We start from the raw sequence: 16802 nt of genomic DNA on the forward strand, positions 1-16802 counted from the left end.
TAAAAATATTACCCTGGGCGCTCTTCTAACACCAGCCGCATTCGCGGAACGATGATTTCATTGTGTTTGAAAAAAAAAATGCTTTTCCCATGATGAAAAAAATCTCAATGAATCTTATGCAGTTTCCTATTCTGAGCATTTTGTACAGGTAGTATACCTATATTCTTAATATTTTGATATTGGTTTTTGAATGATCATATCGGAAGGTGCACACATAATACGATTAGGTATTGATTTTTTAAAATATTATAATTGTGGTAATAAACCTCAATTTTTTGATTTTTTTAAAATTTTTTTTCGGTTGGTATTTTTTCTTCTAAGATTCCTGATGAGTGTCGACGAAAATAAAGCAAATATTTGTATACATTATTTGAAGTTGGATTTATAATTACATTTTAAGAATAAAATACCTTACATTGCTCTTTTTAAACACAATTGGTTTTCTATGGAAAAAAAACTACACATTTAGTGTCTAACAAATTCTTTTTTTTTCGTTTAGGAGCTGATAATTCTCAACAGCTTGTATTTACACGAAATGTGTATAAGTCGCATAAGTGCATTGTTGAAATTCTTCAATGAAGTTTTTTTTTTCATTTGAAACTCCTCCTTTGAATATTTTTCCAATTTTGAATAAGCAAAAATGACAAAAATTCTGATAAAAAAGGTCTCATGATAAATAAATTTCTAAACTACCAATTTTACGAAGTTATTTTAAAGGCGAACTGTTGCTGTTGTGTAGGTACCTAGATAGATTATAGGGTATTCAGTTCTAAATGAATTATGCTAAAAAATAAATAAAATAAGACCTTTGCCACAGATAAGAAATATTATTCAACATGTGTTTATTGATTTTTTTCTTTCAACTCCTTCCAAGGCATGTGCCTCGCCATTTATGCCATTGAGCTGAAGTAAAAACGAAAACACTAAATAGTTCAGGGTGACGAGGAATTAAATGACGCGGAATATATGGTGCCGGAGCGAGTCAAAAATTATTTCAATAAGACCCCTCACATTCTTATTAAAGGATATACATTCATAAAATAAAGAAATTTCGTGACCTACAACGTATTACAAGATATTAAACTAGATATTAGGTACGAAATTTCAGATTTTGTACAGTTTCTCATTTGAGATTAAGCTTAATTAAAGGTACCTAACGTTTAGGATTAAGTTTCAACATGCGAAGAATTAAAGAAAATAAATTGGGGGAATGAAGCACGGGAGTTGATCTGTTTGAAATTGATAAATGACCGCATTTCCACATTTAAAAATATATACATATAAAAATGCAAAGATAAATATTAAATAAAAATATAGCATGGATGGAACAGTATAAAGCGAAAGAACGGTAAGTAAAACTTACGGGCTGTGATTCTTTCTTTGTCAGTGAAATGTGAAATTGACGGAAAATTGAGGATGGGCAAATTTTGAGGAAGGCTTTCTCGCGCACCGAATCACAGCCAACGCGCAGATAATTTGTGAGAAGCCTTAATCGTGGGCGTTGGCTGTGATTCGGTACGCGAGAAAGCCTTCCTCAAAATTTGCCCATCCTCAATTTTCCGTCAATTTCACATTTCACTGACAAAGAAAGAATCACAGCCCGTAAGTTTTACTTACCGTTCTTTCGCTTTATACTGTTCCATCCATGCTATATTTTTATTTAATATTTATCTTTGCATTTTTATATGTATATATAATGTGTATATCTATGCATTTATATATATTTTACTTTACTTTTATATATGTATATATAAAACGCCCCGCTTCGCGGGGCGTTGGTTTTATGCAACTCAAGATATGACATGTTAACTTTAAAACGCGATATCTCCGGAACAGCTACATAGATTTTCTTCATTTTTGGCATGGAGCTAGATAATATAGTCAGCTATAACATATCAAAATTTGAAGCAATTCTATAAAGCGGTGCTCGAGATATTCATCGAAAACTCATCGAAAATTTTGTTTTCGATTTTAGCGCCACTTGCGGTCATTTTTTGAACTTGTAATGTTCCGAGCGGTTGTAGGGCTTCTTGAGATCTGTCATTTGAGCCCGAGCTGATCAAAATCGGTCAAGCCGTTCTCGAGTTATGGCCGATTTTCGATGAAAATTTGTGACGGCCATATTGGCTAAACGGCTTGACCGATTTTCAAAAATGAGGTATCGTTGGAAAGGTATTGATGGCCCCTACAACATATAAAAATTTCAGACCTCTACCTATTATAGGGGCTGAGATATAGCAAAAACAAATTTTGGCGGTTATTCAAAATGGCGGACGAAGGGGTGGGGGGGTGGATTTGACTTCATAATCGTATGTCTTCCACCCGATATATGAACTTTGCCGTTGACCGCAAGTCTTTATCTATTACCGTTCTCTTGTAATTTAACGAAAGGTTCCGGCCGGCCAGACGGCCGGAAGGCCGGACGGCCGGACGGACGGACCGATTTTTGGCGCATACGTTTTTTGGAATGTGGGGACCCTAATTCGTGGTCATCCCAAGTTTGAGCCCGATCTGACGACTTTGGATTTTTGAGTGTACACAGAAGCTGTGCTTCTTTTAAGAAAGAATCACAGCTAATAAAGTATGTTTAGGTATAGTACATAGACATAAATTATGTTTTATTGGTTTTATTCATTTGTATTTTCAACATAATTATACAGAAAAAAAATAAAAAAAAAACAAGAAAATCCATTTTAGTGATTTCAATACTAGGGATAGTTATTCGAGTAATTCGAGTAATTCAATTATTTTAGTAAGAAAATAAATGTACCTGTTTTAACATTGATACATTGGATTGGATACATTTCAAATGTCCCAAGGGAAATTATGTACGTTCGCCACGGATACGACGAGCCAGCTGGATGTCCCTGGGCATGATGGTTACACGATTTGCGTGTATAGCGCACAAGTTGGTATCTTCGAATAGGCCAACAAGATAGGACTCGGAAGCCTCCTGAAGAGTTGCAATGGCAGCCGACTGAAAGCCGACATTGACCTTCAAATTTTGAGCAACTTCCCGTACGAGACGTTGAAAGGGCAGCTTTGGGATCAGCAACTCAGTAGATTTCTGGTATCGACGAATCTCACGTAGGGCCACAACTCCAGGACGGTAGCGATGACGAACCTCATCTCGATATGAATAAGGAACACATTTGTGGTCAGGATGCTTAGAGGATGGCGACTTCTTATGCTGCTTCTTCACAGGCGTGAAGTTTTTGGTCGATTTACGAGCGGTCTGCTTTGTACGAACCATGTTGATGAACAATGACGCGTTATAACGTGTTTTGATTACACCGATGATGAATTACCACAGATTTGATGGAAATAATGTATTGCTTTCAGTGATAAGGTTCTAATTTCGGACTAATTTTGCAAAAGGCGCTTTGTTGAACTATTCTGAAAAATTTTTCCAACGGTTTAAAAAAAATATATTTCGTATTATTTTTTCTTACATTACGAGGGGTCTTCACTTAATGAATTAGTATTTGTGCAAAGGTCGAAATTTTCTAATTTTCCGACAAAAAACCCATTTTTGGTTCTTCTGAAATAGCTGGGGATGCTCCGGGGTCCATTAGGTATCTTCTGTAAAGTCTGTAAATAAATTGGGGCTCAATTTGCAGTATTCTTGTGGACTTTGCACCAATTTTTTCGGCTCGAATTTTGGCCGTTTTATTTTTTTTTAACTGGCGGCGGTTTATTCGCCTTCTAAGCACGATTAACCCGATGAATTTTCGCGGAAAATGCGAGAGAATTGCGAAAAACGATACATATACTTACGTGCGAGTGAGAGATTCGTACTGAAATGGCACAAAAAATATATCTGTCTTACTTCTTTTCAAACAACAGCGCCATAAATCGAAGTGGAAATTTTTGAAACGTTAAGAGTAGTATTTTGTCGCCTTAGCGAACATTGCGCCTCTCGTGGGAATTGTAGGAAAAATTATTATAAACAAACTTTTGTTTTGTATGTGACGAGAAAAAAAATTGTGAAAATGTTTGGATGTACTGCGGAATAACTACGTATTTCGCAAGAAATTGGCAACAGGCTGCAATGGAATTGCTTCGATGTATCCATAGCTAAATAATAGACATTCAGCTATGGCCAATTGGTGGCACTGAAATTCTGGCTGCACGACACGTCATATGATTTGCATGAGACGTGTTATAAGACATTCATAAGACATGAAGAAGAAGAAATATAAACCTGTCGTAAGATAATCATAATACGCGCTATACAACAGCGTCTTATGTTGTCATACATAGAATTTTTTTTCGGACGGAAGCAATGTAAATAATGTTATAATTAAAACTTTTATACCTTGTCAGGTATTTGTCTGATTTTGTCTTAAGACAAATATTATACTCTGTCATACGACATAGTGCGGAGAACTTCTGTCAAGTGCTCGCGCGCGCTCGTTTCAATCAGTCAAGTCAGTCAGTATAAAGTTGTCCATGGTCGGGGGTGGAGGTGTTGGCGAACGCAATGTGAAAGAATTGAGAGTGGAAAATTGGTAGCATCTATGTTTAAATATTAAATTGTAATAAGAAAGCGTACATATGTAAGGAAAATTGTTGAGCAAAACTATTACCGTGAAGCATTAAAAGTAAACAAGTGAATGTATGAAATTGCTAACCAGCAATTTGTGGGAGCGTAGGACTGTGTGGCCCCAACATACCCTGGAAAATTTTGGGTGCAGTCCCGTGAGGCGAAGATAGGCCAAGGAGGACTTTTTTCGCAATATATTAATCGTTCTTATTGGGCACATTGTGAATGCGGTAAGCAATTTAACTCTGTGTGAAAGAGTTTGCAAATTACATATAAATATTGGTGTGTGTGTTTTTATCGATTTTTTCGCGGTGAATAAATTTTGTGTGCAAAATGCAGCCGACACCGTTGAGCAGCACGACTTTCGCTTCGGCTTGAGAAGAAGGGGTTGAGGATACATATTTTACTCCTTTACAACAATATTACATACTTACTAAATTTTCTAATCATAGGTAGAGATATGTATATCTATTCGATTGTTAAAGAATGTAACGTCACATTGTAATAGAAGTAATTACTTTAATTGAACTATTTAGTATCCCTTTTAGTAGATCTATCTACCCGTTACCCCCTGACCCTAAGTCAATAGAAAGATGTCCAATTTTCGAACAAAATTTTTTTTTTTTAGTATTCTATACAATATGCTTTGTTCTTTGAATTAGTAGGTATATGTTGAGTGGTTTAGACTTATTATGCCGCTCCCCTTTATATCCCCAAAGAATTGTCCACAAATTTCATTTTTGGCACCTTTAACCCTTTCTCAACAAACGTGAAACAAAATTTTACTTATTGTTTTTCCAACTTAAAAATGCGTTAAATTTACGTAAATTATGCCAAAGGAAACGTTCTGCCTGAGAAATATTTTCTGAGAACTTCCATAGAATGAATATCGCGATTAAAGGAGCGCGTGTTTCAATGTTTCACTTGGACGCGAAAGGGTTAATTTTGTAATAATCAGCTTAATATACATAACATACATAGGGGAGACCGGGGTAAAAAAAGTCAATTTGCATAAATCCTTATCTGCAGGATTCCCCAAGGACAAGAAAATTTCCTCAATAGGTCATTCTTATAGGAAATTTCCTTGCCTACAACTTTGTCTCAGACCATTTTTCTCTATCTCCACGGGAAATATGAGTTTTCGAGCTTTTCCTGAACCCTTCCGCTTCTGATTTTTTTTAAACGCGGCGGGTAAATAAACCAGTTGGCTAAATAAAGTCGGTCGAATTTTCCGACATTTCCAATGATTTCCCACCTGAGAGATTGACAGTAGTTGATAGCTAAACTTCTCACCTTTTGATCCGCGACAAGGAATTTCACTTTTATACGCACTAAAACAGAGAATTTTGCGATTTTCTCAAACACGCCATTTTGCAACAAATGAATAGAAAATATGTCAAAAATTTCGAACTCCCGTATGATTTACATGGGTTGACCCGATCTACCCCAAGGGGTATGTTTTGATTCAAATAATTGTTCAGAAAAATCATTAAAAGTTAATGAAAAATACACCTTGGCAACGTTTTCTGTAGTAACCCAGCTAGTGAGAAAAATTATCAGATTGGAAAATTGCTGAAGAAAAACTTCGGAAAACGCGTTTATCTCAATACGCAAAAGTTTGGGAAATGGGCCAAAAATCTATTTTCATTTTTAACTCCTAAAGTACTGATCGGATAACCTCCAAATTACTGTCAAAAATTGTAGGTGTATAAGGCTTTCCACCCTATTTTTTCCGATTTTTCCGATTTATAACTTCGGAGAAATTGGCATTTGAAAATTCGAAAATGACTTATTTTACCCCGGTCTCCCCTATACTCATATAATATAATTCAAAAGAGGCTGAAAATCCTTTTTCGAAAAATCTTTCAAACTAAACTGAAATACATAGAAAATATAATTTACATAACTGAACCAACAATATGTAGTTCATTATAACTGAGAAGTGTATAGGGGAACCTGGGGTAATTCGGTGAATTTTTGGGAAATAATTTTTCATGAGTTCCGTGGAAATATTTGAGATTTCCCATGACAACGATCTTATAGAAAATTTTCCGAGCTACAACTTTGTCTCAGACGATTTTTCTCTATCTCAACGGGAAAATGCTTTTTCATGCCATTTTCCAAACCCTTCCACATTTGCCTGTTCCAAAAATCCTGGGGTAAAATGGTGAATGATTTTCAAATGCGTTTTTCTTTGAAAATCCATGTCTGAGAGGTTATTGATTTGCTTTGGGATAAACTTACCGGTTTCGATTGAGAGATTTCACTTCGTATCGTAATGATTATTCACTTTTTAGTTCTATAAAATTGATAAAACACAAATTTTGTGGAAAAGCACCTCCATTTGTTTGTTTTCTACAACTTCCCGTCAGATCTGTGTGCAACAAAAACCCAGCGGACAAGGAATTTCATACTCGTAGCTACTTTGGTAGCAAAATCAATATAATAATTTATTTAACAAGGAGAAATTTTCTAAGAAAAATTACGAAAAAAACATTATTTCGAGTTAATTAATTGTTTATATTACCTAATCTACCTAATACATATTATCTGTGAAGAATTGAATGGAATAAAAACATTGATTTTGAAGGGCGAAAATGTTGGGCGATTATTCAATTACGCGTCAACAGTAAAATAGATTGTAGAAAGAGAAAACACTATATGAGTGGAAGGAGGCAAATTTTTCACCATTTTACCCCAAAAAGTATTCACCGTCTTGCCCCAAGTGCTACAATTTAGTGAAAACTTTATAATAGAAAACTCGGAAAATTTCTGGGAAAAATCAGAATAGGTTTGTGTTCAGCAATAATTGCTTTATTGAAAAAATGCATTTTCATAATTTATTACACAGAATAAGATGGTAAGAATTGAAATATGGTAAGGTGGTAAAAGTAACTTTAGACATCGGAAAATTATTTTCCTCAATAAAATCCAAAGTATTTGTCCTACATGACTAAAATTTTCTGGGATTATGAAGAGATGTAAGAAGCACCTGTTAACTGAATGAGAATGATTAGGACAATGTATTTCATGAGATATTGAATTTAATTTTTTTCCCGATTCACCATTTTACCCCAGTTACCCCTATAGCCCACATGGATTACAACATGCATTGCCTACGATTTTACGTGTTAAAATCGAAAAATGAATTTATTTTACTACAATCGAATAGTATCAAATTTTAAACTTTTCATAGATAAATTTTAAAATATTTAGAAGAAAACATTTAAAAAAAATGTATTATTTCGTAAACGTAATAATCTATTTTTCATCACTCTGTATGACTATATGAAGCAAAAAAATCTCTCAACCGGATATGTGTCGTGATAACATTATTAGCATCTTATAACTACATGACTTACATACAATATATAGTGCGCTGTCTGTTTTATTAAATATGATACATATTTTGTAATTATTTGCAATTTTTCCTGATGTTGTGTGATAGGGAAAGAAAATTGGTGGGAATTCTCGTGTTTGCTCACCTCCAGCTCCATACACGAATTTTAGACATTATTGGTTCTTATTTGAAAAGATCATAGTTGATGTGCAGCATCTGGATCTCAAATCTTTCAGACCAGTCTTATACGTCGTATCGAATTGATTTTTCTCATCTGTTTTGAAACTCAACATCCTTTAGTAAAGCTATAATTCTAGGGTACCTACTTATATACATTTTTCTTTTGCTTTGGTACAAAACTCTGTTTGATGTTTTAATTTGGTAATTTCATTCCTCGCTATTGTATGAATGGGAGCATTAAAAAAGAGCGTATAATACCGGACCTCTCACAGTCTAAAAAGAATCAATATCTGAGAATATTGTTTGTCTTCCAATTCATAAACTTATTAGTTAGATATTGTCTGTAGTTGAGTTTGTGTATGCATCATTTGTGTGGAGGCGTTTTGTTGAAGAAAAACCCACGAAATTTGTTGACTTCAAGATGTGTGTATTACGAAAAAAATAATAAAACCAAAAAATTTACACATTGATGAAAATCTTGCTATATAAAATTTGTCCCTGAAGTCGCCTCCAATAAGAGCAAATACTGTAGATTCAATTTATCCAAATTGAAATAAAAATTCAGAAAATCATAGAATATCGCTACATGCAGATGAGTTAAAATACCTTGTATGTAATAGGTAGGTACAGTTATCTTATTCATACACAGGTACCGCCTATTATTTTTTATACAGCTGACATGTCATGAAAACTCAGAAGTTGGTGATAAAAGTACACACAGTTGAAGTTTAATATGACAAAATCAATACAGTAAATTACTCAATGTGCGATTATAAACATATACGATAAACGAATGCGATTGGAAAAGTGAAACAGAAAAATAATGATCTGGGGGATCAATGGGTATGTGGAGCTTATTGGTAAAATGTGAGGAAAGGGGCAAGTAATTTGTTAATGGAAAAAATTAATCATGAACTTTTTTTGTGAAAAGAAAATGTCAAATAAAAATTAATAAATTAATATATGGTATATACATATGATTTTCCTAATAATATATTTTCAAACTAAAAGAAATACTAGCCAATATGCAGTTTATAACACAAACTCGTAACCAATGGATAAATTATATTTCATAAGTATTATCACAGTACCTACAGTTTTTATAAAAAAATAATATAATAAATGATTTTATATTATTTATTTATTTATTCCAGATTGGTCGAGGTGGTGAACAAAACATCATGTCTGATCTTAAGCGTATTATAATTAAATTTGGATCGTGGGACGTGTTAAAACATCACGTATAAAATTGTCTACTCCATTGTCGATAGAGCACCTCACAGGATGCTACTGCTAAGCGCTCTAACACTTGGACTGGTAGAGTCCACGGGTCAGAATGTAGCCAGTGGAATTGGGCGGGAGAATGTTTTGGCAGATTCGAGTGGAAGTTCTGAAGAGAACATGAATATGGAGAACTATACATTTCGGCTCGATCCATCACCCGTCGAGTGGACCATTGGAATGGATTTCACAACAGCATGCCCAACATTGCGTACGCCACATCATCTGTACTATCAGCTCGGCAACGCAATAATGGCAGTAGCTTTCCTTGCGCCGGGAAACCCTTATGGTCAACTTTGGCTACGAAGTGTCCTTGTGATTGGATGTGTTCTCATGGCAATGTGGGGATGGCTCGTAGAGTGTACAGTGGATGCCTTTGTATGGGCCATAGTGTTCCTTGTGATTAATTTTATACATGTGATTGTGCTCTTGTTTCGTCTGCGTCCCGTCAAATTTGAAAAGGAAATTGAATCGGTGAGTCTCATGTAGAAAGGATTCTATATCAATTCCTATATCTACACGAAGTTAAAATTCAAAAGAAAATTGTTTTTCTTTCTTTAGCTCTAATAATCTTATAATGTATTTTTTTAAATACTAATAGTGCATGAATAGCATTAGGGCTAAACATCACGTGTTATATTACCACTAAATCGCAATTACTGATATGAATCACACATTCAATAAAATTTATTCAAGCGACACATAGCTGCTGGTTATATCATGTTTTCTCCACTTTTTCTACATATCTCTCACCCACCTCTCTTTCCATTCTGTGAATTTAAGTCCTAAGTTTCTTCCAAAAACAAACTTGGCTTATATCTGTATTTTTTTTCAATTAAGTCACCAATCATTCTCAAACATGGAGTATATAGGTATTATTTGTGATCCAAACTTAGTAAATGATTTCAAAATGATATCTTGATTAAAAATATTCACATATAACCTATATAGTAGAATTTAATAAAACAAGACCATAATATTAATCGTGTATACAATAAACTATAGTAAATTACATGGAAATAAAATGTACATTACCCTGATATTTGATTATATTAATTTGTCACACGCAACCATGAATAAACATGGTGTTTCAATTAGCTAAACTATAAATAGGATAAAGGGTATCAATTGAGTTTATTTTTGGTGAGCAACAAGTCAGGATAAACTAAACCTTTAACTTTTCGTATAGAATTATAATTCATACGTGTGTTTTACATATTTTCTAAATCAGCTACGCTACAGAGTTCTGTATATGTAATACTTTCTTTCATTCTTTTAGTATTGCGGGTATTGCGTGCCACTTTGTCCTAAAATTTGAATTAATGGCTTGTTTGTAACATTAAAGTTACACAATATACAATCTTCCTTGTCGTTTTTAATTACATAAAACGATTAATATTCTTATGGAATAAATCTGTCATCATAAGTAATATCATAAAGAACTGTATAAGATGTAATTTCTTCTCAAAAAAAATTATCTTACACAGAAATTTTTAATATTAATATTTACAAAATACAGAATGACTACATTTTTACTGAATCCAAAAAAAAATTATTTAAATTTTAATAAAAGGTTCTCTATAATTTCATAATGATTGATAAACTTTTTTCTTCCTGTTTTTTTAAGGTATATGCAGCACTTTTTCAACCTCTTAGAGTGTCCCGTCATCAATTCAAAAAAGTTCTGAACTGTATGAAACTGGTACGATCACTCAAATACCAAGAAGTCTATGCACAAGAAAAAGTCACCAAAGTAGACAGTCTATCCCTAGTGCTGTCAGGAAAGTGAGTTTTGCATTATTGTTGTTATTCTACATTTTTATTGAAGGACTAAATCATTTTATGGGGAATTTTTTATGCATTTCTATGTCTTTAAGTTATATCTTTCTGTTTATTTGGAAATATTCAAGGAAATATTACACAGATAATGCCTTTTATAAGCCTTTATTTTACATTATTTTTAGACTAGTCGTATCGCAAAATCAAAGAGCACTACACATAGTGTTTCCACATCAGTTTCTAGACTCTCCAGAGTGGTTTGGGGTCTCTACGGATGATTTTTTTCAAGTACGATCATAAATTTCTTACTAAGGATTTATTCATACATGATATTCTAAAATATTGTTTTCTTTTTCATTAATGATCAGGTTTCAATAATGGCTATGGAGGAGTCTCGGGTTCTAATCTGGCATCGAGATAAGCTGAAATTGTCAATAATGGCCGAACCATTTCTCCAAGCAGTCTTTGATCACATACTCGGCCGGGATGTTGTGAAGAAGCTCATGCAGGTGACCCAGGTCTATCGTAATATAATGATTTTTACTTTCATGAGCAAGAAGTTGACGCAAAATGTTTTATTTTCTTGCAGGTGAGCGAAACTATGGCAGCGAGCAATGGATTCATATCTTCTGGATATGATGATGTTGAGGATAAGCCCATGTTACTTATGAAGAAGACAAGTGATGGGCACGGTATAACGGCATTAATCAATCGTCAACTTCAAGGTGAGTGAGAAGATGCCCTCACGTGACACTATTTAGTTCATCATGTCTACTTTGTGAAAGAATATTCAGCAGTCCTGCGCCTCAGTCCAATAACATAATGAGCTATGAGGTGTGAACCAAATTCGAAAAAAAAAACAAAACAGAATAAACGAATAAAGCCAAAAAGCATGTTAGAGCATTAGTGCCTGATGTATTCCATATTGTGGATGTTTTGCAAATTGATTTACTTTTCTTACACCACTTTCAGAAATCCATGATATTGTGATCACTGTAATATGATGTACATACGAGTAAAATTAGCTTTTATGTGTCCGCTTTTTTGTATTTATACATGTTCATTTTCTTTTTAATTTTGATTTTTAGAATCTTAAAGCTTTTGAGGAATGCATTCATCACTCACTCATTTATCGAAGAAGTTTCCTCGTTTATTTTCTCATTAAACTTTTAGTTTTTGTCTTTATTTAATTTTAAAATTCACAAAAATATTGTCAAGTTCTGTGAAGGATATTTCATAACGTAAAAAGCCTCTAAAGCTTACATTAATTGGTTCATAGTTAATGAATCATTCACCGTTTAAGTATCAACTGAGATGACTAACTAAATATCGTAATTTTTAACGATTATTAAAATGATATCAATAATTGAACTCTTCAATGGAAGAAGGGAAGGGGGTCAGGGGCGCAATGAATAGAGCACAATGTATGGAAATTTGAAAAAAAAAATACATTCTATTTGTATTTTTCATGTTCGATGGCATATTTTTTTTCATTCTTTTTTTTGTTTGTGCTATTCCATTATTCTTATTAAATGTTCATATTGTCTTCCTTTTTTTCTCTCTTTTTATTTTAGAGGAGCATGTACCTTTGCTCGGAAGTTCCTATCGAGCGTTCCTGCCATCAATGGTTGCATCTGCTGATCTTAAAACGTCTACTTGCTGAGCATCTTTGTTCTCTTTCTATGTAGATATTTTAATTTATGTTTTGCTCTTTTATGTTTAGTTTATGTACAGCTTCTTTTTTTTTAAAACTTAAAATCCATTTCTCAAAGGCTATAGCTTGGTAAAATCAGTAATATGTATACCCATTCCATTTAATACTCTACCTACAACTACCTAAAAAAATATTCTTACATTTTTTTTGTATTTAGTAAATTGTTTTAGGCGATTGTAATCCATATGTTTATGTTTAAAATTCGCTGTCAACATTTTAACACGGCATCTATTTATATTCTTCTTAAACACAAAAAAAACAACTAAATCAATTTGATAAATAAATAAAGTTTAGAAATCAATATTTTCAATCCTGATATATTTTCTATGAAAATCCAGTCAATATAATATGCAATTTACTTTGAAAAATATTCTCACATAAACAAAATTAGATTTGAAGAGGTACTAGATGCCGACGGAAATGGGTGAAATGTATCTTGATTCCACCATATACGTTTGTCCAAACTCCAAAGTGTGAAATATCTTTCACTGCGACGGCATGAGCTTACAATTATCTTTTTTTCCTTAGTTATAACTCTATTGCCTCTTATCGAAAAATTAAGCTTTTACAATCATTCTTATAAAATAAACCATAAAAATTTAAATAATGCTAAACACTGAATATTAATGAAATCACCTGTGACTTTGATAATAAAATGCATTGTATGAAAATACGTTAAGTAATTTGTGCCATGTTGTTGCTTTTTGAAATTTGTAATAGGAAAATTTTCTTTTGCCTAGCTCTGCCTAGGATATCTAAGTATTATTATTGCGGTAAGTTCCAAAAGACCCTTTTCTGTTTCTTTTGCTATTAGTATCCTACAAACCTACATATATGTACAAAGATCTTAAAGCATTTCCTGCGCTAAGCTTACAATATAAACCGTGCCCTCTCGCATCCTACGAATAAAGTTTTATAATACCTCCTAGTTGATTAGGGTTTTAGCTCCAGGATTTTTCAAAATTGTAAATCAATTGTATAAAAATTAGATTTTTTTTACTTACTGACCTTCCTATTTATTTGTTTATTTGTCTGAAATTAGATACTTCTATTAGTTACATTATAACAAAAAGTAATTAATGATAGTTTATTAAAAATTGAAACGGTATTTCTTGGCTTTTTATATACACCTCAAATAAAGAAGCAGACTGATAAACAAGCTGACTAATTCGAATGCCAAAAGTTGAATTTTGATATTTTTCAGTTTAATATTAAAGAGTGTTATGCCGATATTATCCCAATCTGGTTACATGAAGAGTAAGGGCAATCAGTCAACATTTTCAATGTGGTCGGTTAAGTCGATTAGAGTTTTCAACAGATCAATAAATGTGACATTTAAGAAATTTATTTAGGGGAGGGCGGGGCTAATAAAGTCACTTAAGGGTTTAGAAAAAGTCTAAAATATCATATTTCCTAGCTAGATAGAACAAAATGATCTGAGAAAGAGTTGTAGGGCAGTAAATTTCCTAAAGAAATGAGCTAAACATTTCGCTTTATCCATTTGGGAAATATGATATTTTGAGCTTTTTCTAAACCCTTAAGTGACTTTTTTAACCCCGCTCTCCCCTATCATTTAATGAATCCTTAAATCGTATTGCAATTTTTTTATGGAAACCCAGAAATTATTGTTACACAAATAGATAGTAAAAAACAAATTAATTTTAGTTCTTGTTTTTACTTTTTTTTTGAAAATAAAAGTGCATGCATTTGAGTTTTTATGTGCATAAGGAACAGCATAAGGCTGTAAATAAACAACTAAGGACAGAATTAGGGAACTCTTAAATGCACTCTTAAATTATATAGTCAATTACAGCGATAATAAAACCATTTAATTTTTGTTTATTTTTTCAGTTGGCGATCCAAATGCTTGGCGCTTGGGCAGGATCGAGGAGACTGACCATGAAACGGCTGTTTAGGAGACATAAATAAGAATTTGTTGAGATTTTGCAGCTGCGATGAGAGATTAGGACAATATTTTTATTCTCAAAACTTGCGCAGAAAAAATTGGTTAAGCTAATTTTTTTTTACACATAATCGTATCAAGTTTGAAGTGTGTGATGAATAATAAGTGGTTTAAGTAAGGAAGGAGAAAAGTTCACAGAAAAAAATATATGTGCTAAAATTGAGAAAAAAAAGTTAAATTTGATGCTTTTTGAAATTAAATTTGTAATGCTATAATTATAACATTGTCTAGAATTACTATTTCTAACGTACGATGATCTCAGTCCGATATGTATCATACTTATTTTGAATCAAACGTTTTGAGCACCATCATCATAAAACACAAATTTATATACAGGAGTACGTTATCTTCCCTGTTAGGTAAAAGATCATTGATTTGTTGCCTTATGCTAAACCAGTAAAATGGCTCATAGAACACCAAAGCAACATTGAATATCAGAGATTTTTTTTACTATATAATAAGAAATATTCTTTCCAATTCAAAGCGATTTGAGTTTTGTAATAGATTTTATGTGATTGGTTTAAAGAATGAAGAAGTGTTTTGAACAGTGAACTTTGAACCATTGTAAAATGTAAATTGTAGGTATTTCCAGAGAAAAAAATCAGAAAATTAAAGAAACGCAAACTTAATCGTTACGCCCATTTTACTTCTGTGTATTTTTTTTGTAGTGGATTTGCAGATCGATCTGAAATTTTTACACAATCTTCACAGGTAACTAAAGAACTTATTTTCAAAATAATTACCCATCACCTATCCAAAATATAGCTCAGTTATCGATGACCTACTACTAAATGGCGTACGAAAGGTTAAAGGAATATATATAGAATATATTTTAATTATCACAAGGTACAACAAATTATTATCAGCGGAGTTTTAATCCATTAAATACTGCAATATGGAATTAATTATATATAGTGTCAAATATTACTTAAGATGCTATTTTTAATTATTAGGCGTTCAAAATAATTCTAAAAAAAAGCAATTCAAAGATCAAAGTTTGTTGAATTATATATTTATGAAATTCTCCCAGAATGTGAAAAAAATCGTGTGATTTGTATAATTCGAATGTAATATGTATTATAAATAACTACCTACGTTTGTTTTTACATAATCTGACAACTTTAGGAGAGAGAGAGATACTCATAAAATTGTCGAAAATCATAAAACCGCCTTTTATAATTAAAAAAAAAAATAAATTAAAAAAAAACATGATGTAATATTTTTGTAAATTAGAGCATCTGGCGTAAAGTTTAGAAGGCAAAAACTCCTTTTTTGCCTTCTAATATTTTTGGTTTCCCTGTCTGAACAAACTTGATAGACCATTTTTTTGGCTGTGTTTCCTTCAGTCTTAACCAGTTTAAGGATCAGAATATCCGGTAAACGTTAAATTGTATGAAAATGGTAAGACGACTAAATTACGACTGGAGAAAATTTACCTTTTAAACATTTTATTAAAATAATAGGCCTTTCACTTTAAAAATAATTTGACATAGTTGTGCATTAAACTGCACACGCTAAAAAATATAATAAATCAAATAAGATTGAACAGTTCATTAAGTTTGAAGGCTCACTTAACTTTTAAATAAAATCTCTAACTTCTCGATCTTATTTTACGGCCAAGTAATCGGTTTTTTCTTTGAGCTACGTGACGGTGATCCTTCTGGAGAGCATTTTCGTTTTGCTGATGTCAACGTAATACTGGTAAGTTCAGACGTGGATTCTAATCCTTTAACTTTGTAGGGCGTGACCTTAGGTTGTGAATTTTCTTCGGGGAACATAATCCGGGTGTGTTTTCTTTTCAGCTTTCCTGTGGTGTTTTCTGAACATTCCTGATCTATACTGCAATTATTTTTCTCTATACTCTCCCTGTTCCTCATTCTACGGCAAGGTTGTGGCAAAATGAAGCTTTTGTAAAGTTTTACCAATTGTTCTCGTTCCATTTTTGATATATTAGGGATATTCAGCTGCCTCTGAAAATCAAAACAAAATAATATAGCTA

At 32.7% G+C, this 16802-nt stretch overlaps 2 protein-coding genes across 6 annotated transcripts; one reads left to right on the forward strand and one right to left on the reverse strand.

Moving 5' to 3' along the window:
* Window positions 1-2824: 2824 nt before the first annotated feature.
* Window positions 2825-3253, reverse strand: LOC129789249 (uncharacterized). Its single transcript, XM_055825901.1, has one exon. It carries the CDS (start codon window positions 3251-3253, stop codon window positions 2825-2827), a length of 429 nt encoding a protein of 142 aa, XP_055681876.1.
* A 675-nt stretch (window positions 3254-3928) lies between these two features.
* On the forward strand, window positions 3929-15449 carry LOC129789404 (blood vessel epicardial substance). 5 transcript variants are annotated; one of them, XR_008750443.1, is made up of 8 exons: window positions 3929-4776; window positions 9221-9821; window positions 10975-11132; window positions 11312-11414; window positions 11495-11644; window positions 11716-11851; window positions 12701-13613; window positions 14692-15449. XR_008750443.1 is itself a non-coding variant. In XM_055826204.1 (8 exons), the coding sequence occupies exons 2-7, from the start codon at window positions 9351-9353 to the stop codon at window positions 12787-12789; spliced, it is 1107 nt and encodes a 368-aa protein (XP_055682179.1). In that variant the 5' UTR covers window positions 3995-4776; window positions 9221-9350; the 3' UTR covers window positions 12790-12810; window positions 14692-15449. The 5 variants fall into 5 exon arrangements, 4 of the variants coding, with proteins under 4 accessions (XP_055682182.1, XP_055682180.1, XP_055682181.1 ...); XM_055826204.1 differs by having other exon boundaries at window positions 3995-4776; window positions 12701-12810; XM_055826207.1 differs by lacking the exon at window positions 12701-13613 and having other exon boundaries at window positions 3980-4776; window positions 11495-11635.
* Window positions 15450-16802: the final 1353 nt, after the last annotated feature.

This window comes from Lutzomyia longipalpis, chromosome 2, assembly GCF_024334085.1.
Source record: "Lutzomyia longipalpis isolate SR_M1_2022 chromosome 2, ASM2433408v1".
NCBI classification, from domain to species: domain Eukaryota; kingdom Metazoa; phylum Arthropoda; class Insecta; order Diptera; family Psychodidae; genus Lutzomyia; species Lutzomyia longipalpis.

Bases quoted from the DNA above. Each gene is read 5' to 3' on its own strand.
- LOC129789249 (XM_055825901.1), bottom strand. From the start codon at position 3,253: ATGGTTCGTACAAAGCAGACCGCTCGTAAATCGACCAAAAACTTCACG.
- LOC129789404 (XM_055826204.1), top strand. From the start codon at position 9,351: ATGCTACTGCTAAGCGCTCTAACACTTGGACTGGTAGAGTCCACGGGT. The intron at 11,133-11,311 runs GTGAGTTTTGCA...CATTATTTTTAG, and splicing joins TCCCTAGTGCTGTCAGGAAA to ACTAGTCGTATCGCAAAATC. The intron at 11,415-11,494 runs GTACGATCATAA...ATTAATGATCAG, and splicing joins CTACGGATGATTTTTTTCAA to GTTTCAATAATGGCTATGGA.